The sequence below is a fragment of the Periplaneta americana genome, chromosome 17, assembly GCF_040183065.1.
Source record: "Periplaneta americana isolate PAMFEO1 chromosome 17, P.americana_PAMFEO1_priV1, whole genome shotgun sequence".
Taxonomy (NCBI): domain Eukaryota; kingdom Metazoa; phylum Arthropoda; class Insecta; order Blattodea; family Blattidae; genus Periplaneta; species Periplaneta americana.
In genome coordinates this window covers 88,511,821-88,537,921 of record NC_091133.1, presented here as the reverse complement: position 1 = coordinate 88,537,921, position 26,101 = coordinate 88,511,821, and the positions used below count along the sequence as shown (strand labels likewise).

The 26,101-nt window shown below is 36.3% G+C and overlaps 1 protein-coding gene across 1 annotated transcript in view; it reads left to right on the top strand.

Moving 5' to 3' along the window:
* The window catches only part of nAChRbeta1 (nicotinic acetylcholine receptor beta1), a 584,647-nt gene that overhangs the window by 486,391 nt on the left and 72,155 nt on the right, over positions 1 to 26,101 (top strand). The window contains exons 5-6 of the mRNA XM_069816523.1: positions 732 to 822; positions 23,117 to 24,124. Coding sequence (XP_069672624.1) covers positions 732 to 822; positions 23,117 to 24,124 — 1,099 coding nt within the window. The remainder of the gene's footprint in view (positions 1 to 731; positions 823 to 23,116; positions 24,125 to 26,101) is intronic.

Sequence of the window (26,101 nt, the reverse complement as noted above, 5' to 3'; positions counted from 1 at the left end):
GCATTGAAAATCTTCACTGGATTTCCATTACGGTCATAAATTATTATTAATACAAACATCAATGACTCAATAATTATTTTCCAACATTTAGTGTGAAATGTTATGAATTATATTTCCTTCATTATCACTAGTTACACTACAATGAATATTAGTCATTAACTAAAAAAAATTAAAACCACTTGCTTTAACCACATTAGCCCCTTCTTACACGTGGCTACGCCACTGAGCAGTTCTCTTTGTCTTGAACTTAGCAGTGCTATGTTTTCTGTAGTAACCCAGTAGCTTTGGCAAACAATGGAATTTTAAATAAGCAACGGTAAGTCCGTACAATAAATATCTCAAACGATGAGTATGACCTTATATGATAGATTTAAATACTAAATTCATGAAAAACTTTTCTCTTAAACAGAATGTAAGTTATATGAAATATACTGTAGTAAGTTCTCATACGGTACAAATTTGAATGCTAACGTTATTTTAAAATTATATTGTTTATTAACATAAAATAAGTTACAAATATACACAACAATGTCAGAATATATCTTTACTGTAGATTGTATTATAAATAAATAAACACAGTGCTAAAATATAATTATAAATAAAAGATTCAGTTCTCTCTACAGGGCTTAATATACATTTTGTTGACAGTCTTTGACGCGACGATGCTTGTCGAAGTAATTTCTCATAATTTTAGATTGCATTTAACTTACTGAATATCCCGAATGTTTCAGTGCGGATGGCAACTACGAAGTGAGATACAAGTCCAACGTGTTGATCTACCCGAACGGGGAAGTTCTATGGGTACCTCCAGCCATTTACCAGGTAAATAATGCACAAAATGCAACAAACCTAATATTCACAGTACAAAATGCCACTAATCAATTTTAATATTATCTAGTAGAATGTAACACCCTAATTCATTATCATCAAAAATAAAATTTATGAAGCACTTATTTTTATGTACTAAAATTCAAGATAGATTTTAAGTATTACGAGTATATTTATTCTAGTAATCGAGTTAGTAAATGCACTAGGCCCTAATTGAAATTTTATATTAAATAATATATTAATTTTATGTAAAAGAAGAGTGAGTGAGTGAGTGAGTGAGTGAGTGAGTGAGTGAGTGAGTGAGTGAGTGAGTGAGTGAGTGAGTGAGTGAGTGAATGAGTGAGTGAAAGTTAAGATGTATATCTTTATGTTTCAGTCAGTAATAGGCTATACAGTACTCAATTGTTATAATACTAACACGATAAAATCACTATAATAATATTCATTTATGATATGTGTTAAAAGTATTATTTTATTTTGTGAGTACGAACAAAATAAAATCACTATTAACACGGTTAACATATACTAATTTTAAACAGTTACATCAGAAATTCTTTAGAAATAAGACAAGATGAAAATTTATTGTTTAACAGATTTTTCCCAATTCCAACCTCAATAATTTTTTAACAAATACTGCTACTACGAACAGTTGTTTAAGTGATTTTACACTAAAGGTTACTATAAATAATAACATTAATAACAATATCAACTGTAGTGTTCATATTAATATTTCTTAAATATTATGCACTTTTTATATAAATTCAGAACTAGGTAATTTAATGTAGAACTGTAGGGTTATTCAATAGAAGGGAAAATATTTGAAAGTCCCCTTTGTTAAGAAGTAGCTTTATAGTAAAATAATAATACAGGCTTGTTCATGAAAGGATAGAATTTATTCAGGTACAAACCAATTTGCAAACACTCATATATAGTCGCTATTTTTCTTCTCTATAATTAGTGTCCTTTCTTCTAGGTCATGACCAGCATTCAGAAGAAAATCTTGCTGTATATCTTTAAAGTTTTACAAGTTTTCATAATGATGTAAATTGTAGCGTCCATACTTTAATCCATGTAGAGTTCTGAAACTTCTAGCTTCACTGGAACAGTCTCTATTACTAGGGAACGGATGTCCATGTATATACAATATACTGGGTGCTCAGTTCAAAATGTGTCATGGCTCGCTGTATGTCGTCATGTGGCTAGCCGATGAGCCTAGAGAATTCAATGTTCCTACACTTCCGCAGAGGCGTATTACCTAAATGCGAGAGAAGTTGCCTAGTAAGTACGGCGTTCATTCTGAAGATTACTTACCGATACGTACGGTAACGCCAGTAGTGGCAAGAATGTGAACTGTTTGGAAACACGTACTGAAGTGAGTTTTTTTCTTACTGTCGGGATATGGGGAGAGGGTTAAGACGATTACTTACGTATTACCAGGTGGCCCGGGTTCGATTCTCGGTTGGGACAAGTTACCTGGTTGAGGTTTTTCTGGGGTTTTCCCTCAACCCAATATGAGCAAATGCTGGGTAACTTACGGTGTTGGACCCCGGACTCATTTCACCGGCATTATCACCTTCATCTCATTCAGACGCTAAATAACCAAAGTTGTTGATAAAGCGTCGTAAAATAACCTAATTAAAAAGAACTTACGTATTTGTTGACATTAACTTGGACGGTCAACATGGACACGGAGCATTTTGATTTGTGTTGTGGAATGTTGCCGTACGCAATCGATGATAACAAATACCCTGCGTACGACTTGCCCGCGCAAAACACAGTTCGAAAGAGGTTATGGTAGCACACAGACTTTACATACCGCCATCTGTTGCTACAACATTCAAGTTATACCGTACACGTTCTCAAGTTCAGATTGAACGCCTTGATTAATAGGCAACTTCTCTGACATAAACGCTAAAACTCGCTTCAAATCGCTGACTCACAACAGTGACGTCATGACACACTTTGAAATGAACACCCAGTATATGTATATATATATATATATATATATATATATATATATATATATATATATATATTACTAATAGATAAAAGATTTAAAGATAAAAATTTCGAACCAGAACATGGTAATTTGTATTTGAAATTTTATTTCACATAAAAATACATATTTTCATAATATCTTGTGTAAATACATATTTTTAATAATTTAGGCATAAATACATAAATTGCCATTTTTTCTTTGTTCTAATTTTTAAATTCAATCCAAAAACTCGTACATACTGCATATTAATAAATGAATAAATTACTTTTGTGCGAGATCGTGCGTATTTGCTTGGTTTCCGCACAAAACCAATCCGCGGAAAGTGTAAAATTCCACATTCAGTATGCCCAACCTAACACACACACAACAATTTCCCTCTTCTTACCGCTTAAGTGACATATTGATTTTACTGCTTTAGGCTTAGGAAAATATTTGGGGCTAAGCGGGATGAAGTTACAGGAGAATGGAGAAAGTTACACAACGCAGAACTGCACGCATTGTATTCTTCACCTGACATAATTAGGAACATTAAATCCAGACGTTTGAGATGGGCAGGGCATGTAGCACGTATGGGCGAATCCAGAAATGCATATAGAGTGTTAGTTGGAAAACCGGAGGGAAAAAGACCTTTGGGGAGGCCGAGACGTAGGTGGAGGATAATATTAAAATGGATTTGAGGGAGGTGGGATATGATGATAGAGACTGGATTAATCTTGCACAGGATAGGGACCGATGGCGGGCTTATGTGAGGGCTGCAATGAACCTTCGGGTTCCTTAAAAGTAAGTAAGTAAGGAAGGCTTTTAACATATTATTTTTAGAGACGTTCAATATAGTAATAATTATAAATTGGAAACTTACCACTGCAATTTCACCTAAATTGCACTGTTAATTATTGTTTTTAAATATTTGCAAAAATTAAGTAAATTCTACAACTCCACTAAAGTTACTGCATTTGTGATGCAAGTAACATTAAGGAAGCCGTGAAAAAATCAACAAAATTCCAGACTCGTCATAGATTGGGGGAAAAAAAAAGACAGACGTATATCACGGCCTGCTGGAGTATAGTAAAAACAGAAAACATTTTAAAGCAACAATGTTGAAGATAGATATTTTTGTTTTGCAAATTTGCCGTCATTGAACAGAAACCAAGATGGAGATTTCATTGCAACTAATTAGAAATTCCTCTTTCAGGTATGTAATAAACGATCTTCGCACAAAATAATGTACGATACACGAGCGGTATGTTTTCTTTCAATTCTCGGAAATTAAAAAAGCTCAACTACGTTTCGCTTTTTCAAACTTTTCGTCGAACATGAAAACTTCAACATACCGCTCTTGTAACGCATATTACTATCTTATATGTGTTGCGTCGTGTCCTTGATTCTCTCGCACTCTCGAAGTGGAATTCCCAGTTTATGAAATAACGGCTGACACAATGCATTCGACTCGAATATTCTCCAGTCAGAGGCATTGGCTTGATTCATTCAGACTGTTTATGTAGTGCCGGTACATAAGTAAAATTATTGCTGATATAACGCCGAAAGTGAAGTCAAGTGTTTATTTCATTGTTCACTGCAACAGCGAGCTATTTGAACTCACCACTGTTTCAATATGATCGGCAATATTAAAATATAAACGGAGTCGTATGGCCTTGCTGATTGCCACAATCACTTTGTGGGTTATTTGGATTTGTGTTCTTGACAAGGCAAATATAATATGTTATTGCAGATTATTTCTAACTTTGTGATCTGTAGGACTAAAGGACTCGAAAAATGGCATACATGCGTCCCAAGTAGGAACGTGTTGAAAATGATTACAAGACATCTGTATGCGAAAAGGCTTCCTAATCGGTCTCCAAATGTGAAGACTTTCGAAGAATAGATTAACGCCTAGGGAATAGTGGTTCGTCTAAGAACGAGTTTCTGATAGTAGAAGATCCGAAGAATGTGATTTATACACGAGAGTATTACATCTCATTTTGAGTTACTAGAAACTTTGGATTCCTAAGTAAATAAAAGACCCATTATCTGAATTCAATTTCCTTAATCCGTTAATTTTTCTACAGAAAAAAAGTATTAAAAATTTGTTTAAAAAAGCAGAAATATTACCCAACTGAATTGTTGTTTAAACATTTCAAAGTTTTCAACATTAAACAAATGTATTATTTTATTTTATTAAAATATGTTTATAGAAATTTTAATAACTTTGAAAGGCATATACATAAATATAGAACTAAAAATATGAGTTCTCTGCGTTTGCCTGAACCAAAATGAAAACTAATGCAGCTTTTTATCATAGCATGAGTCAAGGTCCCAGATTATTAAACAAATTTTATTCCAATAATATTTCAACCACGAATCCTCTCCAAATTAATAAAAAAAATAAAAATTGTATTGGATTTATAGTTTGGGTTTAAACGTATTAAACATTATTTAATCTGTATTCACTCTCAATTTTAATTTTATTTTTGTCTGTATTGGAATCCCCTCCTGAGCACGAGTCTTACTCATTCAGGAGTGGGGTAGTTTATCTTTCATTGTATTTATTAATTTGTATTCATTTCAAACTTACTAGCAATAATAAATATATATATATATATTGGTTTTTGCTTATAAGGCCATCATTAATGCCCGGTTTCTGGAAAGACAGTTATCTATACATACAGACTTATCTATGATTTAACGTGCTTATATGTTTAAAATGAGTTTCCGAAACAACAGTTATCGTTATCTTTACAGTTATCTGTGCGTCAACTGGTAACTATACCTCGGCCTGTAGTTACCTGGCTGTTAGTACTGATTCGAACAAATACTGATATGCGGCGCTACTGTATTACTGTTTCGTAAACTATAACAAGTAATATTAAATAATAATATAGACTATGTTATCTGCATAATTTTAAAAATTTGGCGTTTTATTTACATAACTTGCGGCTAGGATAATGATGTGTGTTTATAAAGACAATTTCGAACATCTCAAGCTTAATTTTCGTCATCAACTTCAGATTGTATGTCGTCAGTCAAAGAATATTTTATTTTTGGGTGCTCTACCAATGTCATTTCGGGCTCTGAAAAGTTCATTTGAATACATGAAAACATTCATATGGGCGAAAGTAAAATATTTTAACATGTTTATCAATATGTCTGTCATAACCACTACAGCTGAATACGGTTGCAGTTTTGTAGCAGAAGTTACATCTAGTTCTCTCTCCATTAGTACTATTTATCTCGATGATCACGCCAAATACCAACAATTATTGATTTTTTAATCATATTACGATTGAGATGGAAGTGTACATGCACACTATCGTTTATCACACGGTTCTTTAATTATAAAAAGTCTTGCACCTACTAGTAGTACAGAGCTCACTGTGTACCTATCAGCCATACTACTACTGAAAACTTCTGCAAACAAAAGTAACTATAAATAACTAAAAAAGTCACTAACAAAACACTAGTGGATACATCTATGGATGACAATAGATACTGAACTTTAAGTTACCTCAACTGTTAGTTACAAGCGTTGATAAATCTACATTTAACTTTCAGCATACTCATGAAAGTTATCAGTGCAGTTAAATTTATAACAGCAGTTAAGTAACTGAGAGTTAACTGAGGTGTACCAAAAACCGGGCATAAATCTTTTATTTCCACAAATCAATTGGGGAAGTTTAAATGTCTCGTTGTGTTAAACAAAACTGTCAACGAATTCCATAGACATTAATTGATATAATGAACAAGTCCAAAGTGAAGAGTTTCTGAGCTTCAAACGAGGGTTAAGAAGGATATTTAATAAACTTCTTTAACTGTATGCTTTTGTTACAATACTTTTTCCTCCTTATTTATCAGGTAGCACGATTGACATTTTATAGGACGGACTGTTGTCTTAGCAACGTGATTTTACGTTATTATTTAGTGTAACCTAATAAACATTCCATGACTTAATAATTCACGTCCAATTAAACTTCAAAACTTATTACTTTGTGAGGATTCATTTGAATCACTTTTAAATAGGAAGCCTCTGTTATATAATTGCGAACAGAAGCAATAAAAGAAGTTATTAAATTTTTAGAAAACAAATAATAAAAATGTAATGTAATGCCCCAACAAGATTAAGAAGCAGATCTGGAGAATTTTATACCTGTCTGCAATACTGTTCGAAAGACAGGAATGTGGAGGGGAGAGTTAAGCGCAGTTAAAGTGCAGCTATTGTTTGACTACTGGCTCGCTTTACGAAAACTGGACTCCGGACGGATCAGCCCCTACAATTAGGAAAGATTTGGCCCATTGTGTGCCCTATATATGCGATGGCTAGATGACGAATTTTTGCATATTAGCATGTTTTATTCCTTGAAGGTTAAACAAATGCATGTATGGCAGAAATGTGTTTCATGCTATAGGGAATCAGTGGGGGAAATTTTATAGTGCATAAAAATGCATATTAAAGGGGTTGGTGCGTATTTCACAAATATTTGCATATGAATGCATATATTACACTTTTTACTCAGAGATCGTTGAAATATAAAAATTGTTCCATAACTGTAAGAAAAATATTTATAATGGAATTGAAAACAAAAGTCCAAGTTTCAAGGCAATTAATATTTTTACACCCAAGTGGTACGCATCAAACTTCGCAACCAACATAATCACTAAAACTCGGTCAAGCTGACTCTCGAAACGTGACATTATCTACCGTCGGAAGAAGCTGTACATCATCTTTACTATGTAGCAAGCTACCAGTCACGTCTTTTGTAATTTTAATATTGAAAATGTTATATTTTAACTATATTTATATTGTATATATTCTACATATTACTTACTGATTTCATAGCATGATCAATTTTACGTGTTGTTATGGATCTGAAGATGGCATCATAATGCCGAAAACGTTAATCTCTTTAAAAATGTACTGTAGTACTTAAAACTATATTGTACTTAGATAAGCAAATAGGTGGTCCTCATTTATTTATTTATTTATAAATTATACAGTAGAGGAGGCAAGACCTTATCATGTACCAATGAGTATGGATGTGGAAGATAAGTTTTATGTGAGACGAACTTCCGTAAAATCTCTTTCTGATAACTCAGTCTTTCCCCTCTCGCACAGCTCACATGCCAGGTTTCGCCTCACATGTAAACACTTCACTGGATTTTCCGTGCTCCTAATTTAACTGATGAAGTGCCACCCGAATAGTCTCATTTTTCCCATCATATGCAGTTCTATGTAGAGTGCAGTTGCCCACATGCGGCCAGCTGAGCGGTAAGTTGTGAGAATAACACGCAAGATAAACAGAAGAACGGACAGCTTTTTGCAATTTTAAACTTTAAAAAATGCTAGCTTTTTCAAAGACAATGTTAAAAGTGTTCCCCATTTGCTGTGAGACGGGGTTTATAGCGTCTAAACACATTTTGATTCATACGTTGCAACTCTGCTTCAGAAATATTCGTTATTTCTTCTTGTATGTTGTTTTGTGACGTATTCGATTTGATTTCTTATCCAATCTCGTAGTTTTGAATATAAACTATTCTCCTATTAGGTGGATCAACCCTGGAAAATAATTTCTGAAATTCCGTACGACACTGGGCAGATCATTCGTTTTTTAAAAAGTTACATCAAATGAAAGTTCTTTGTTAGATAGTAAATCTTAGAACCACATTGCAAACATTAGCCACAAACAGAGAACTTAAACCGCATTACACACGTCTCTCAAAACAAATGACACACGCGTCATGCTGCGTGCCTACTGGGCCTGTGCTTACGCAACTGCGAGCCCAAGTAAAATAAATGTACTATATAATTAAAATTTGTTGGTACATACCTGTACCAATATTTATTCGGTCTTTCATCTGTAATCCATCGATATACACGCAGAGCTATTTTTCCTCAAGTTATTTTTGGAGTCGTAAGTACTCCGAATCCAGTTCATTTTTTTTTTTTTTTTTTTTTGTTATCGGTCATTATTATTATTAGTAGCAGTATTATTTTTTGTTATTTCGTCTCTCTTCTGCTCACCATATTTCTTCAGATTTCTAACAATGCTATAAATCCACACAAGTTGTAACACTCAATAGTTTTGCGGTTAGCATCCAGTCACAGTTTAAGAAGAAAACAAGATAAAAACAGGACATGGGACACACATTGGGTGCAAGTTAGCGTCCTGCAATGTTCGAATATGAGAGAGCCAACAAAGACATTACAAACTTCGTCTTATTTCATATGAAAAACTGATCGCAAACTCTGTGCTAAAATCCTTAAGTGGTAAAAACATGAAGGGGTGGCAGTGGTTGACAGCGAATATTTTTTATAACTACGTAGGTCGAACGGTCAATCTAGAGTATCCACCAGTCACTGAACGAATATTGAATACTTTTATCACTGCCAATGTGGCGCTATAAACCAATTTTCAATACTTTTATCACAACACATTTCAAATCTTACTGTACCATATATATATATATATATATATATATATATATATATATAGTATATATATATATATATATAATATATATTATATATATTATATATATATTATATATATTATTACTACATTAACACATTTAGTGTATCACGAAATATGTAAAATGTAATTATTATGAAAGTCGCCATAGCGTCTTCTTCGAATGAGTAATATTAGTACGATCCACTTCCACTAGATGGAACCAACATGATTGGTAGAGCCGGCAATACATGAAAACGAAATGATACTAAATGTGAGGAATGTTACTACAGGTGTGCAGTTTTATGTGACAGGTTAGGTTAGGTTTGATTAGGTATGTATTATGTGACAGGTTAGTTAGGTTTGATCAGGTGTGTATTATGTGACAGGTTAGGTTAGGTTTGATTAGGTGTGTATTATGTGACAGGTTAGTTAGGTTTGATTAGGTGTGTATTATGTGACAGGTTAGTTAGGTTTGATTAGGTGTATATTATGTGACAGGTTAGTTAGGTTTGATTAGGTGTGTATTATGTAACAGGTTAGTTAGGTTTGATTAGGTGTGTATTATGTGACAGGTTAGGTTAGGTTTGATTAGGTGTGTATTATGTGACAGGTTAGTTAGGTTCGATTAGGTGTGTATTATGTGACAGGTTAGTTAGGTTTGATTAGGTGTGTATTATGTGACAGGTTAGTTAGGTTTGATTAGGTGTGTATTATGTGACAGGTTAGTTAGGTTTGATTAGGTGTGTATTATGTGACAGGTTAGTTAGGTTCGATTAGGTGTGTATTATGTGACAGGTTAGTTAGGTTTGATTAGGTGTGTATTATGTGACAGGTTAGTTAGGTTTGATTAGGTGTGTATTATGTGACAGGTTAGTTAGGTTTGATTAGGTGTGTATTATGTGACAGGTTAGGTCAGGTTTGATTAGGTGTGTATTATGTGACAGGTTAGTTAGGTTTGATTAGGTGTGTATTATGTGACAGGTTAGTTAGGTTTGATTAGGTGTGTATTATGTGACAGGTTAGTTAGGTTTGATTAGGTGTGTATTATGTGACAGGTTAGTTAGGTTCGATTAGGTGTGTATTATGTGACAGGTTAGTTAGGTTTGATTAGGTGTGTATTATGTGACAGGTTAGTTAGGTTTGATTAGGTGTGTATTATGTGACAGGTTAGTTAGGTTTGATTAGGTGTGTATTATGTGACAGGTTAGTTAGGTTTGATTAGGTGTGTATTATGTGACAGGTTAGTTAGGTTTGATTAGGTGTGTATTATGTGACAGGTTAGTTAGGTTTGATTAGGTGTGTATTATGTGACAGGTTAGTTAGGTTTGATTAGGTGTGTATTATGTGACAGGTTAGTTAGGTTTGATTAGGTGTGTATTATGTGACAGGTTAGTTAGGTTCGATTAGGTGTGTATTATGTGACAGGTTAGTTAGGTTTGATTAGGTGTGTATTATGTGACAGGTTAGGTCAGGTTTGATTAGGTGTGTATTATGTGACAGGTTAGTTAGGTTTGATTAGGTGTGTATTATGTGACAGGTTAGTTAGGTTTGATTAGGTGTGTATTATGTGACAGGTTAGTTAGGTTTGATTAGGTGTGTATTATGTGACAGGTTAGTTAGGTTTGATTAGGTGTGTATTATGTGACAGGTTAGTTAGGTTTGATTAGGTGTGTATTATGTGACAGGTTAGTTAGGTTTGATTAGGTGTGTATTATGTGACAGGTTAGGTCAGGTTTGATTAGGTGTGTATTATGTGACAGGTTAGTTAGGTTCGATTAGGTGTGTATTATGTGACAGGTTAGTTAGGTTTGATTAGGTGTGTATTATGTGACAGGTTAGGTTAGGTTTGATTAGGTGTGTGATATTATGAGAAAGGTTAGGTTAGGTTTGATTAGATGTGTAGTATTATTACTACGTTGGCAACACTGAAACCCACTGTTATATTAAAGAAATATGGCGGTATTCTTCCTTCACGCACGACGATTTTCATATATAAGTAAGGTACGTATTTACGGTGGGCTTATAGCTCTCCCAGTGATCACATCAATTTCTACTAATCAATACTATAAATCGAAGATATTTTCAAGGTATTTTATCAAGTTCCTATAGTGTCTGGGACATAAGAAAGATTCACCGATGGAACAAACACGACAGGCCTCCTCCTGCAGAGCTAACATCGGCGAATACCGAACTTCGGGCTTCGCCATACTCGGGCAAACTTGAAACGAACATAGAGCCTGTAATGCACGACGCTAGTGCAAGTCAAACCCATTTCTACTGAATGTATGACCCATAAATCTATTTGAACCAGAGTAAACGATGAATAATTGAATCTGCTGAAAAATGAAGGTTGTCCAACGCGAAAAATTTGTAGACTAGTTATAACTTGATGAAAGATAGACAATACTACTAGTAAACATTTCTTCACTCGGGCCTAGTCAGTCGGTACTTAAAGAGGGGCACATTCCCTTCGTTACCAAAGTCGTGAGATTAGATGATCAAATTCTTAGCGGATGGGCGTGGCCCACTGCTCTCCCTCCGCTTTCTATCGTGCCTCATCTCACTCGTTCCGCTTCCCCGTGATTGCGTCTGACGAACACGGAAGGATAGAATATGTCTCTTGCAGCAGTAGGATCTCCTCTTTGGCACCCAGTTGTGGGGCTGCCCTCCTGCTTCAAGGAATGTAAATGCCAAACTGGCTTATTGATTCACATGCAGACTTGGCACCGATATAAGCTTCCTATCGCCTTCCCCCTCGTTCTGCGCTCTCTCTCTCTCTCTCTCTCTCTCTCTCTCTCTCTCTCTCTCTCTCTCTCCCAATGTTCGTCTCTTTCTTTCTCGTTCTTTCCTCTTCCTTTTGAGTTTGTCGCATGGATGAATAAAGATGAAGACGTCGCAGCAACATTAAATGTATCATCTTCAAAACATTCTTCAGACATACACAGTATGTTGCACTAATATGCTTTGTTGTTAGAAACAATCATATTCGCACACCAGCCAATGTCAGTTGTAATACTCAATTCTTGAAAGGGCATTTGGTTTTTAAAAACAGCGTATTTCAATCATCATCATCAGTAGTAGTAGGCCTGGTGGTCTATTATGGTCTCCAACCATCACTTGTGAGGTCTTCCAATAAGTCTTTTCCCTAGTGGTGTGTAGTGAAGCATCTGTCTAATGGCGAAGTGCATCAATCTCGGTTAAAAACGCAGTAATCATAGGTTACGAAACGACTGTTAAACAATAGCCGTGGTTAAAATTTAATTTCTGTGCACCATTCATAATCACCGATTACTTAAACATGGTTAGCTGACACCTCATTTGACCAGAGTAAAGTCTATGATGGTACACTCTTTCTAAAAAATGACTAAAGGAAACCATCCATACCTCTGCAAAGATAATAGTCAACGTCTAAAAACGACTGCGCTTACTCCGTTCTCCATCGAAACGATCGTGTCCTACATTTTCGCGTTGCATTTGTTTGCCTTTGGGCGCTGTTATGTTTTCGTATTGCATTTCTTTGTTTTTCAGTGCTGTTAGATTAAAATCGTACAGAATGTAAAATTAAATCCAAGAATGATTATATCCCACTGTGAGATTGAAGTATCGATAGACTTAATTATTATATTTAAATATATTTAAAAAATGGAATATCCATAAAGCAAAAGGTTGCAGAAGAAGGTGTGTACGATCCAGGACTCCATTCATACTAGGGAATTGTGTATTATCCTAAGATCCATCCATAACCTCTCTTCGTTCAGCCAGTGACTTATAGAAAGAGAGATTCGAGTGTTCCCTCTTAAAATACAGAAAATAACGGTTACATAGAATCGTAATACTGTATAAGCAGTCGATCCACAAGAGAAATATGACTGTTTTTGTGTCATTTCAAGTGACCCATTTGTTGCAGCAGAAATGACACTAGGTAGATTTTGATAAACGAAATCACTTCTGAAATTTCCTGTCGCCTAATTCCTCGCAAGAATTCTCGCTTTTCACTAAAGAAACTTCACGCTCACCATCATCTCTATCCAAGTAATTCAAATACTGCACAATAATAATCGTCTTCGAAATAATCAGCTGTGGATCTGGCCACCATTTTGTTTTACTTGCCCTACTAGTCACTGGTTATCTTCTTTAACCGCTCGAATATGGCCGGTTAGAGATTACCGTGGTTAACCTCCTATTTAAGTCCTAACAGAGGTTGAGGCACCGTAAAAATGCTTAACCAGGGTTTAGGTAGCAATTTTAACCGGTCGGTGGTTACACTAACTGACGTTGATGCACGTGGACATAAGTGTAGATAATCTGGTACACTCCGTTCTTTTCACATGCTGAAGTCAGTCTTGTCTGTATTGCTGTAGATATTGAACAATAAGTGATGAAAGAGTGATGGAACGGAGAAAAATTCTCTCCGGCGCCGGGATTTGAACCCGGGTTTTCAGCTCTACGTGCTGATGCTTTATCCACTAAGCCACGCCGGATACAACCCCGACGCCGGTCAGAATCGTCTCAGATTAAGCTCCATCTCTTGGGTTCCCTCTAGTGGCCGCCCTCTGCACTACGTCATAGATGTCTATGAACGCAGGACCGAAGTCCATACATGTGTTGAGGTGCACTCGAATGAGTGACTGGTTGGCCGGGATCCGACGGTATAGGCGACCGGCGTCGGGGTTGTATCCGGCGTAGCTCAGTGGATAAAGCATCAGCACGTAGAGCTGAAAACCCGGGTTCAAATCCCGGCGCCGGAGAGAATTTTTCTCCGTTCCATCACTTTTTCATCATATGATGACGCAGAATATCTGCATGGAAATATCATATGTACTTCGGTACATCAAAATATATATGATATGCGTAATAAATCACTTTGTGATTTAAGACGGCGCCTATACCGTCGGATCCCGGCCAACCAGTCACTCATTCGAGTGCACCTCAACACATGTATGGACTTCGGTCCTGCGTTCATAGACATCTATGACGTAGTGCAGAGGGCGGCCACTAGAGGGAACCCAAGAGATGGAGCTTAATCTGAGACGATTCTGACCGGCGTCGGGGTTGTATCCGGCGTGGCTTAGTGGATAAAGCATCAGCACGTAGAGCTGAAAACCCGGGTTCAAATCCCGGCGCCGGAGAGAATTTTTCTCCGTTCCATCATTCTTTCATCATATGATGACGCAGAATATCTGCATGGAAATATCATATGTACTTCGGTACGTCAAAATATATATGAACAATAAGTGTTATTTCCAATTCGTCTGCAATTCAGTATTCCTCTTGTGATCCAGAAGACTATAGCCAGACTATAGTAAAAATCTCAATTTTTGCAGCTGTCAACCGTCGGACATTTTGGATTCGAATAGTTCAGGCTTCACTGCCATAGCTGAGAACTGATGATGCCAAAATTGTATAATATTTAACCATTAAGTAGTCGAATGAAATAAACGGACACAGGTAGTCGCGTGGGGGTTGCTTTGACCCCCAAACAAAATCTAAAAAATTAAGGCCCTTAATGACTTTTCTTAAATAACTTTATTTATAGTATTAATTTATAAGTCTCTTACACATTTCTACTTAAAAAAAACACAAAAATTTGAGTGGAATTACAAAAAAAAAAAAATAACACAATTGCAAATCCTGCAATATATTCATGGATGTTAATCGAGTAAAACATGAATTTATATATAATTCAATCTTCCTCAACTTGGTGAGATTGACAAAGACAAAGAATGTTACACAGTAACATTTAAAATGACATTAAAAATGTCTTACAAGAAATTTGTTTACAAGAAACTAAAATTTGCAGTAGATAATATTTTACATAATGAAAATTTATAAAAATACAGATAAAAAAATAGACTGAGAAAATTCAACTGTAATTTGAATTGAAATACAAATGTCGCCGTAAAATCTGCAGAGAACCCTTCAAAGCTATAATAGAAATTTCCTTAATTGTTGTTGTTGGGAATCCAAATTTATGACAGAATGACACAAATTGTTTTGTTATGGTCCCTCTAGTGCCCACCATTAATCCGATGACTTCTATATCTCTGAGTTTATATGATGTTTTGTAATAAGGGATAGTGGGTTCATAAATTCTCCTTTTCTCTAGATTATTATACACTGAAAGGTAGAAATGATGTTTCAAATAGGCTACTTGATTGTTTATACATATTATAACAGTTGCCAAAGTAGACAAAAGTTCAGTCAGGTATAAACAACCGTGGTGATTCAAGGCTGCTTGACTTTCGGGACTTCGGGAGTGATCCGACGTCTCGAAACACTCGCAAGCAGTCTTTACGTCAACGACGCAACGTATACAACATTGTCGTGGGGTTTTTTAGCTTTGAGGATGCTGTTAAGCCTTGGTATTTCTGAACAGACGCATGCGACGTGCGAGGTGCGAGGCCCGCCTCGCACAAATCCGGACTACACGAGGAGAGATAGTGAATAGTTTCTATAACTGCGAGGTCTGTGCACCTCGCAGCTATAGAAACCACTCACTATCTCTCCGGATTTGTGCGAGGCGGGCCTCGCACGTCGCATCCGTCGGTTCAGAAAAACCAAGGGTTTAGTCTTGCTTTCTCGATCGTTGTTCATCTCTAGTGGTCACCTTTTCTAAAGCCACGGTGAAAGACCAGTTAGTTATTTACAATTTAAATTTTCCCTGTTTGTTTTCTACTATTGTTATCATGAATACTTGCATTTAACAACACTGAAGCGATAGTTGACTTCGATCTGAGCATGAGCGTAGCTGGTGCAAATCAGTCCTAATTAACCAACTCTCCGCCGGCAAACAAATGAGAAACGGACGGCGTCCTCGTTTATACGCCCGCCCTCTCTTCACGAACTGTACTTTAACTCAATTTGACTCATTGCTTGTGATGAATTTTGTATATACCCAGTGTGATAAGGTTTCAGAAATACAGTCGCGGCAGGTTAAAAGGGTGCAGTGTTTAAGCTGACCGGCCCCCGTTATTTCATTAGAACACGAGCCAAACCTGCAGCATGCTAACGAACTCGTCTGTATTCTCCTACTAACTGGAGATTTTCAAAGGAATACTGCGCCAAAACAGAGAATAAGTCTTCGTATTTCTTACCGTCCCAAGTTTCCAAGACACGTTTAAATTATATGATTAAACTTTTCTTCTATCGCATTTTGTAGATCAACATACAGCAGTAATCGTGGGGAACTGTTAACAACACTATCTTATACTAGATTATCATAGCAAATGTCACGTGAGATTTGTATTTCAGCAATAAGTTTAAGGACAATTCTAACTGCAAGTTCAAGTAAATTTATGTAGGGAAATCAAAACTTCGAGTAATATTTATTAGAATTACTTCACGAATGAAATAGTAGGCCTAAATAAATAATAACAAGAAATTAATAAGGATTTATTGTTGTTATTATTATTATTATTATTATTATTATTATTATTATTATTAAATTACTAACATATTTCACTGGCTGGCTCGAATCTTTTTTCAACTTTCCAGCATTGTGAAAATATTAATTTTACGTGCATCTGATCTAGTCATGGGCCTCTAAATTACCTGTGTAAGAGGCAACAATTGTCAAGAAGCAATGTTAAAATAAAAACCGGGATAAACTCTATCGGACAGACAGTCGCAAGTTTCATGTGTGAATACGTCGCTGACAGAATTGCTGTTAAGAGAAATGTCAGCAGTTACAATCAACATTTCTTCTTTTCAGATATCAGGAATAGCCATTTTCTATGCATTGAGAGTAAACATGTCGGCTGCTATAGTAATCATCGTGCTCTATCATTTGCTACCCTTTCCTTAATCTGCTCTCAATTGGACATATGTCTTGACATTGTGAATTTTTCTCTTCACTCAACCTCATTTGCAAATTTGTTTCAACTTAATTTGTCGACTGTTCATTGTTGCTGAATTTAGATTGTTGCCTGGTTCGTTACAAATCGTTTTACATCACTGCAAACGTTCTATCGCTTTGTTCTGATTTTTATGTACGTATTGTACCTATTATACACACGTTCACGCAATGAGAATTTGTTGGTAGGCATTACCTAAATGTACAATAATCACTAAACTTTATACACTGATTTTGTACATTTGAAGAATCAAGACTTTTGTAACACGACTTGTGACTACAGCGAATGTCATATGGCGACTGAAGATCTAGTACGCCGCACCTCTTAACAGCCCGCGCATCGCAGATCGCGCAGGGAGCGAGCCGCCAATAATCCGCCGTTTTCGCGCATCACGTCATAATAATGTCTCTATAGATGGCTTGTGTTCATGTAACTTATTTTAGATTTAGATTAATATTTATGATATTGGTGAATCATGGCATGTAAATTTCCAATCTGGCATTTGCCTTTGTGACTGACAATGAGCGAAATCATGGAAAACCCCAGTCAGATTGGTCGGCCACGGAGTTTGAACCTGGGACCTCACGAATGCGAGTCTCAAATGCTATCGTCTGAGCCAACTCGCTCGCTAGAAATTATTGTAACGAATATTTTCATCTAGGTGACTACTTAAACGTATCATGTTAAAAATAATATGTTACACGATCCCTTGTTTGTAGTGTCAAATATTCTATGATACCAATTTTATTAATTCCTCAAAAGACACAAGCTTCTTTCAATAGAATTTTCCAAGAATTAGACTATTTTAAGATATCAGACGCACTTGTCCTTAAGAAGTAGGCCTTAATACCTGCTCATCCATCCAAGTCCTCTAATTTCACCCCCACCTCCAACTTGTAGAATTCACAATAACGTATTATACACATTGTGACGCATATTGCGGGCATAGAACATATTTTGAAAGTCTGTACTGGACAGGTAGCAGAAGTTGGAACAAAATAGCTCATTATTGTAGCCCTACTTCTAATTAACGCGGTTTGGTGCGTAGCTAGAACTTATTAATGCACGCATTGTGCAAATATATAATGAATATTTTCCGTAAACTTAAGTTCTGAATTTTCTGCAATTTAAATAAAATACACTAAATGAGGCAGTATTTTTTTAATTAATAGAGGCTTAATCTAGTGGTCAAAATTGTATAGTGCCCACCTTCCTTGGTTGATAGCATAATACTGTACTATTTATCTCGATTATAATGATGTCTTGTATCAAAATTTATCAGGTCCTTTAAATTACGTTATAACCAAGTTTTACTGTTCTACTTTCGTTTCAGATAAAAAAATTTAATTCGTTCTAAAAGATGATACAACATTTTTTGCAATTATTTCGTAAAAAAAACTGCTCCCAGTCTAATTACTAATAAAGTCTAGAAGCTACAGAAAATATATTCGCAGTTATAGATCAGTTGTGTACTTATTATCAAAGATACTGATTCAAAGTCATCGATTATGCGATATTTCTGTTGTCTCGAACTTGAACACTTCTTTAGTACTGAAATGTTACCACGTCACCGTATCAGTTGTTAAAGATATAGAATAAAATCCAAATTGTACTCACAAAATCTTCAGTTCCACCTCTGAAAAGCACATGGAGCAAGATGAACAGTAGCCATACACTGAAGACTGAAAGCTGAGAGTAAAACACCTGCAATAAATTAGAAAAAACACTTATAACCTATTATTATTATTATTATTATTATTATTATTATTATTATTATTATTATTATCACCACCATCATTAAGGACAACACAACAGAAGAATTTTTAACGAACTTTTTTACTCATTTGATTTACATTGTGGTGTGCCACAGGGCTCAACTTTAGGCCCTATTTTCATAATTTTATACATGATTTCTGTACAGGGTAAGTTATGACTTCATTTCTCGCTGATAATTCACGAATCTTTCATGCGATTAAAAATATTCCTGACTGCCAATCTCTTCAACATAACATTGACGTCCGTTTTTGAACCTCAACCATCAAATCCAATGGCATAACCTATATTTTAATAATAATAATAATAATAATAATAATAATAATAATAATAATAATAATAATAATAATAATGTCACTGGTTGAGAACAAACTGCCTTCTGAAAAATGCAATGGAAGGAATGGTGAACGGGAGAAGTGTTGAGGGCAGAAGAAGATATCAGATGATAGACGACATTAAGATATATGGATCATATGCGGAGACAAAGAGGAAATGCAGAAAATAGGAAAGACTGGAAAATGCTGGGTTTGCAGTGAAATACCTGGCCTTGAGCAGAACACTATGAATGAATGAATTGTCGTAGTTTATAAAATATTTATGTGAATTCTTTACTAATCCCATTCATTATGCATTTTTAGTATGTGTACAATTTATTCTTTATAACTGAGAACGTGGGAACAGGTACACAGAGAAGCAAGAAACGCAACAAGAACAACAACGTTAAGCTGTGGATTCTGAAATATTAGTTGACCTATACTGTAATAATGTATTTGTATATATGAAGGATTTAGAACCATAGTGGGCCAAGCGCCATTTACAAAAACCGTAGAAAACAAAGGTTAAAATGAAGTTATTACCATAATTCAATCGAAACATATAGCAAGTAATATAAAGTATACACATTAAAACTAAATGATATGACAATCTTCATTAAACTATGGTATTCACTTAATTTTAACCCTTCCTTTCTCCGTTTTTAATAAATGGCGCTTGGCCCACTATGGCTCTGAACCCTTCATATATTTATGTGTGAATATGCGTGTATGTACAGTAGTGGCAAAAAAAACGGACCGACCCTTGTAGCTGATTTCAGAGCCTTGTTCACAGTGACAGCACGATAGACTGGTAACTAAGACTTTCGTGGTTCGAATCCTTCATGGGAAGGAAACTTTTTTTTTTGTTCCTCATTCAAATTTATTTCCAATACTTTTCGACTGCAGCGATATTTTACTGCTTAATTAACTTATTATTCCCAGAATATGAATTTTACCAGCTTATTTTCTAACGGATTTCGAAATGGGCTACATCAGCAGTCGAAACTACAACAATTTCAATAGATTACTCGCTATCTTGTGAATGCGGGCGCGGCATGCGCAGTGGCTCACTTCGGGTACTTTGATTATGCCGTCGGTCCAGTTTTTTTTTTGCCACTACTGTACGTGTACATGGGTTGTTTCATAAGCTTAATGTTGGTATTAGTTTGTGTGGAAGTGATATTCTTCCTATTATCATCATCATCATCATCATCATCAGTGCTCGTGTTTCATTCACCAGACCACTGAAAAATGATTAGCGGTATTAGAGTATACTTGGAGTTTGACGTAACGAGTTCTGAGCGGACACTCCCAACTAGAATGTCAAAGCAACAGTCGTCGCGCTTGTTTGAGTGGGCGTTGCATTATCTTCTCATTTTATTAATTTAGAATGTATATTGTTATTTATTGTAACAGAGATCCGTGAACCAGTGACTAATGTTGTTATATTTAAATTATAAATTTATTTTGTATTTTTAAATGTCAGTGAACCAATGACTAGTTTTGATAAATATAGAAATGTATTTAATTTAATTTCCATTCAATTCAAGCTAGACGACCTGGGACATTCCCCCTGTTAGTGGTTTTAAGAAGTTACATATTTGCCTCATTATTGTTAGCAGCGTTTCTGTGTTTCTATATAATTCTCGCAGTTTCAACGATTACAGATCTTGTAAAACATTTTGCTGAAATTAAATTACTACTAGTATCATTATTGTTATAAAATTACAGAATTAATAATAATACTACAGGGTGAATCAAAAGTTTGGAACCATATAAATATCTTCCATATGCTTGATTTTCGATTACTATATGTGTTACTAGTATTTGTAAGACCAAATGCTCTACCAGTGACACATTCGATTTTAGCCCTCAGCTATCTCAAAAGCCGCCACTTTGAATGCAACTTTGAAATTTTAAACGGAAAGGGGGTCATGTAAGTACTCAAAATCATGTGAAATTTTCTGAGAAAAACAATGGTGCAATCCGTTTTGAGATATTTCTAATCTTTTTCAAGTTAATTAAAGATAACTGTAATAATGACACAAACATTAGTTACTGCATCTACAGATATTTTGTAATATGGTACGGTACTAAGGAGGCTTTGGAAAAAGGTGTTTTTATGCAATTCTGGTAATTAACTTTTCCTGCTTTACTGTTTGGTTAACCTATGACAGTTTTAATGCATTGTTGTGATTATTTGAAGCTTTCCTATAACAAATTTCTTGATTTCCGTGATGACATTACCTAAAGAGGAAAGAATTGATATCATTCTTCATTGTGGTAGGTTAAGCCACAGAAATGTTGCAGCAGACTGGACGAACAGTTCCCTGGACATTGGACTGGTAGACGTGGACCAGTAGAATGGCCGGCCAGGTTTCCAGATTTAACACCCCTTGAGTTTTTCTTTTGGGGTTACATAAAGAGCTTGGTAGGATGAAGAAAAACTTGAGAATGTGGAACATTTAAAGAACCGTATCATTGAAGCCTGTGCTAAAGTCACCCCGGAAATGATACAAAATGTTCTATCCACATTCAGAAACAGACGACTACGAATATCCAGCTCCAGCCAATACCTATCCAGCTAATATTTATAGGCCTATTAGCTCTGCCTATACAGGTCACTGGTTCGCCTAATCTGCAGGAGAGACTGGAATTCCTAGTAGCACATTACTCGTTCCTGCCTAAAGTCATTGAAAAACTGGAGACCAGAAGTCTACCTCTCCTTGACTCTTTAGCGGTAGTTGACGATGCAGGAGAATGGAGAAATTCTCTAATAATTTAATCACAGTCTGTCAGAAAAATAGTGATGTAAGTCATTTACAAAAAGTGGTTTTTGTATTGAAGATGCAGCTGGACTCTGGACTAAACACAGAGGATTTTACAAGGATCCCTCTTTCCAAGATTGTCCGAATTACATTCTGTAATGTTGGCCGTTCATTTTCATTATACAGACTTGTATAAACTGAAAAAGGCGTCCCTTCGCAACAGAAAACCTGTGAAAAAAAACCTCATAGTTTATAGCCGTTTAAAATATTGCAAAAGCAGTTGCAATAACACAAGTGAAAGTATGTGAAATGTATTATGATGTACCGAAGTACCTATGATATTTCATTGCAGGAATTCTACATTACCATATATGGTACTGTGACACAGTACATGAGGGTAGGCCACCAAAGGGGGACAGAGACGTAGAACTTAAACTAAGAATGATTCAATCCGGCATCGGGATGGGAATCCGGTGTCGCTTAGTGGATAAAGCGTCAGCACGTAGAGCTGAAAATCCGGGTTCGAATCCCAGTGCCGGAGAGAATTATTCTCCGTTCTCCCCTTTCTTCACTATGTGAAATTTGTTATCAGTATTTTTTAAGTAAAACTATAGTTAAGAGTTATCTGAATTTCTCATTAAAATTGCACTAAAGCATTCCATAGTCAGCTTATTTTTAATTTTTAGTTCATATTTATGTGCATATCTCTGAAGGTTACAGTGCATAGTTGCAAGCATATTTTGGCAGGTTTTACTGCATATAAATTCTCTGTCTTTAGATAATTTATTGAGATTCATTTCCCATCATTCACTTCTTCAGTTATAGACCTAAACAGTTTTCAATGTTAACAAATTTAATAATATTTGGTGTTTTTTACCATGTACAGTCTTAGAAAAAACCTTTGTCGCACAGATAGTTTATAAGTCCCAGAAAGGAGGCAGTGCGCATGACCAGAGTACGTGCGACTGGTTCACAAGAGGAGTAGGTGAGGTAATAAAATTAGTTTTGTTGCATTATATGTCTGATCATGCGCACTGTCTCTTTTCTCGAACTTATGAAGTATCTGTACAACTGACACGGACTGTACTGGCGTTTAAGCGAAGTGATTGCATCTAATTGTGCTGTGTTTGGATTGCAGAGCTCGTGCACGATCGACGTGACGTACTTCCCGTTCGACCAGCAGACGTGCATCATGAAGTTCGGCTCGTGGACTTTCAACGGTGACCAAGTGTCCTTAGCGCTGTACAATAACAAAAACTTTGTGGACCTGTCCGATTACTGGAAGTCGGGTACATGGGACATTATCGAGGTTCCGGCCTACCTCAACATCTACGAGGGCAATCATCCCACAGAAACGGACATTACGTTCTACATAATTATCCGCCGCAAAACACTGTTCTACACGGTGAATCTCATTCTTCCCACGGTGCTCATATCCTTCCTGTGTGTGCTAGTGTTCTACCTGCCAGCGGAGGCGGGAGAGAAAGTCACCCTCGGCATCAGCATCCTCCTGTCACTCGTCGTGTTCCTCTTGCTCGTCTCCAAGATCCTTCCTCCGACATCGCTGGTGCTGCCCCTGATCGCCAAGTACTTGTTGTTCACCTTCATCATGAATACGGTAAGTATCCTCGTCACCGTCATCATCATCAACTGGAACTTCCGCGGGCCTCGCACCCACCGGATGCCGCCCTGGATCCGCGCCGTCTTCCTCTACTACCTGCCCATCGTGCTGCTCATGCGGCGTCCGAAGAAGACGCGGCTGCGGTGGATGATGGAGATGCCGGGCATGAGCGCCCCGCCGCACCCCTCGTACGGGTCCCCCGCCGAACTGCCCAAGCACCTCGCGGTCAGCAGCACCAACCGCAGCAAGATGGAGGTGATGGAGCTGTCGGACCTGCACCACCCCAACTGCAAGATCAACCGCAAGTCGAGCACGGAGCTCGCGGGCGGTGGCGGAGGGGGCGGTGGGGGAGGAGGTGGAGGCGGCGGGGGAGGAGGAGGAGGAGGAGGCGGCGGTGGCGGCGGCAGCGGGCGCCGGGAAAGCGAGAGTTCCGATTCGCTACTGCTGTCCCCAGAGGCCTCCAAAGCCACCGAGGCCGTCGAATTCATCGCCGAGCACCTCCGGAACGAAGACCAGTACATCCAGGTACTACAGCACGCTGTTCTGTGTTCATGTGACGAATATTAGCTGTAGCTGTGCCATGATTTTAAGAATTTCATATCAACAACTACGAATTTCACTGTGTGATTTCTAGACAAAGGATTTATTGGCAATAAAAGCTAACAATGCCACTGAATATACTAACATGAATCTTGTAAACCGCGCGCTGACGTGTAAATTACGATTAAGACCTTTAATAGTGTCACAAAATACAGACAATATTTTATCAACAGTCTTAACCATTACACACACGTCAGCGCGCGGTTTACAAGATGCATGCTGCAGTCCATGTGACTCATTAACCTATTGTTAAATTTCGGAGACTTGTGAATCAGGCCTAGAAACACTTCAAACTGACACCACATCCACGCTAGTATACTCGGTAGCATTCTTAGTTTTTAGTGCCTACAAATCCGATGTCTTGTGATTTAGTTTAATATGACATTTGTTGTCTGAAACTTCACTCGGACATACTAATAAATTACTTTGTGCGTCTCTGTGAAAATTAATTCAAACTCATTTCTTTTCGGAGAATTATGCGTGAGATGAATAAATTCAAATCCATTATCATTGACGACCCATAGATTTTAACATTATAAACCTTTATATTGATAAATTCCACGCTATCAAAAATAATACTAAAAATTAATCAACACCAATTACTAACAGTGCATTTGCTAGCTCTACAAAATAAATAACGAAATACTAAATTCTCTTTTTACTAAAAGCTTAAACAATCAGAAATAAGAAAGTTAACTCCACAAGTAAACACTCTTTCATGCAATCTAAAATCTCCAGCTACGCAACCTAGGAATGTGTAGGAAGGTTCTTTCTTTTGTTATGAACAACTTATCGAAAGGAATAAATTTCGCCGCAAACCTTCGATCCTTTGATAATCATGTAATTTTTAAATCACAAAAGACCGTGAATAAACTTCTATCGTATTTGTATGTCACAGAAAATGAATTTTATCTTTTTTTTTTTTTTTTTTTTTTTTGGAGAAATATTCATGAATTATTTTTCAGTTTTTCAAAATCTAATATCTTCAAATTCAGTTTGATTTATGCTCAATAATTTTTAATATTAATTTTTAAATCAATATATCCAAAGTAATAATTATAACCTGGTTCACAAGAGAATGACTAGTTGAGGTAATCAAATTAGTTTTGTTTCGTTGTAAGTTTCATCATGCGCACTGCCTCCTTTCTGGGACTTATAAACTATCTGTGCGACAAAACTTTTTTCTAAGACTGCACATAACAAATATACAGAGTATTAGCATGACTATGTTACAATTTCTAGTGATTGTGGAGTGGCCATAAAAAAAACTGTCATGAGGAACCGGAGTCTGGAGTCCTAAAATTTAGACTCCAGAAGTCCATACATCCTCACCCTGAAAGCAAGACTACCCGTTTGCAATGTGTGATTTGCATGGTAGGTTGGTCACACAGTGGTTTTATTGCAAGTCTCTCTGAAACATGTTCTTTCTTTAACTTACTAGGAATACATTTTTTATAAAACGATAACATAATTTATTTCAGGGAGTTACATTACAAAAGTGCTCGAAATGGCTTCCCCAGACCTCAATACGACTGCAACGTCGCGGCATTCATTGTCGCCTTCCTTTAAAATTCCCAGGCGTGGCTTGGATTCTCTCACAAGCAAGCAGTATTCTTCCCAGTATTAATTCCTGTTCAATATCGTCAACAATTATTGCTTTGACATGGCCTCACAGGAAAAAATTCAAACGGGTTTAAGGGGTTAGGTATACCTTACAGCAGTAACATTTTGGAAATATTCAACATTTTTTCCTCCATTACTGTATATTGTACAATAATGAAAATTAGTATGTGTAAAACACTGTCCTTCTGCTATATGAAAAAAATATTTTTACGATTTAAAAAATTATTTACACTTTTTTTTTTCAAAATTCAGTTCACTGTACAGTGATGAAGCGTTTCC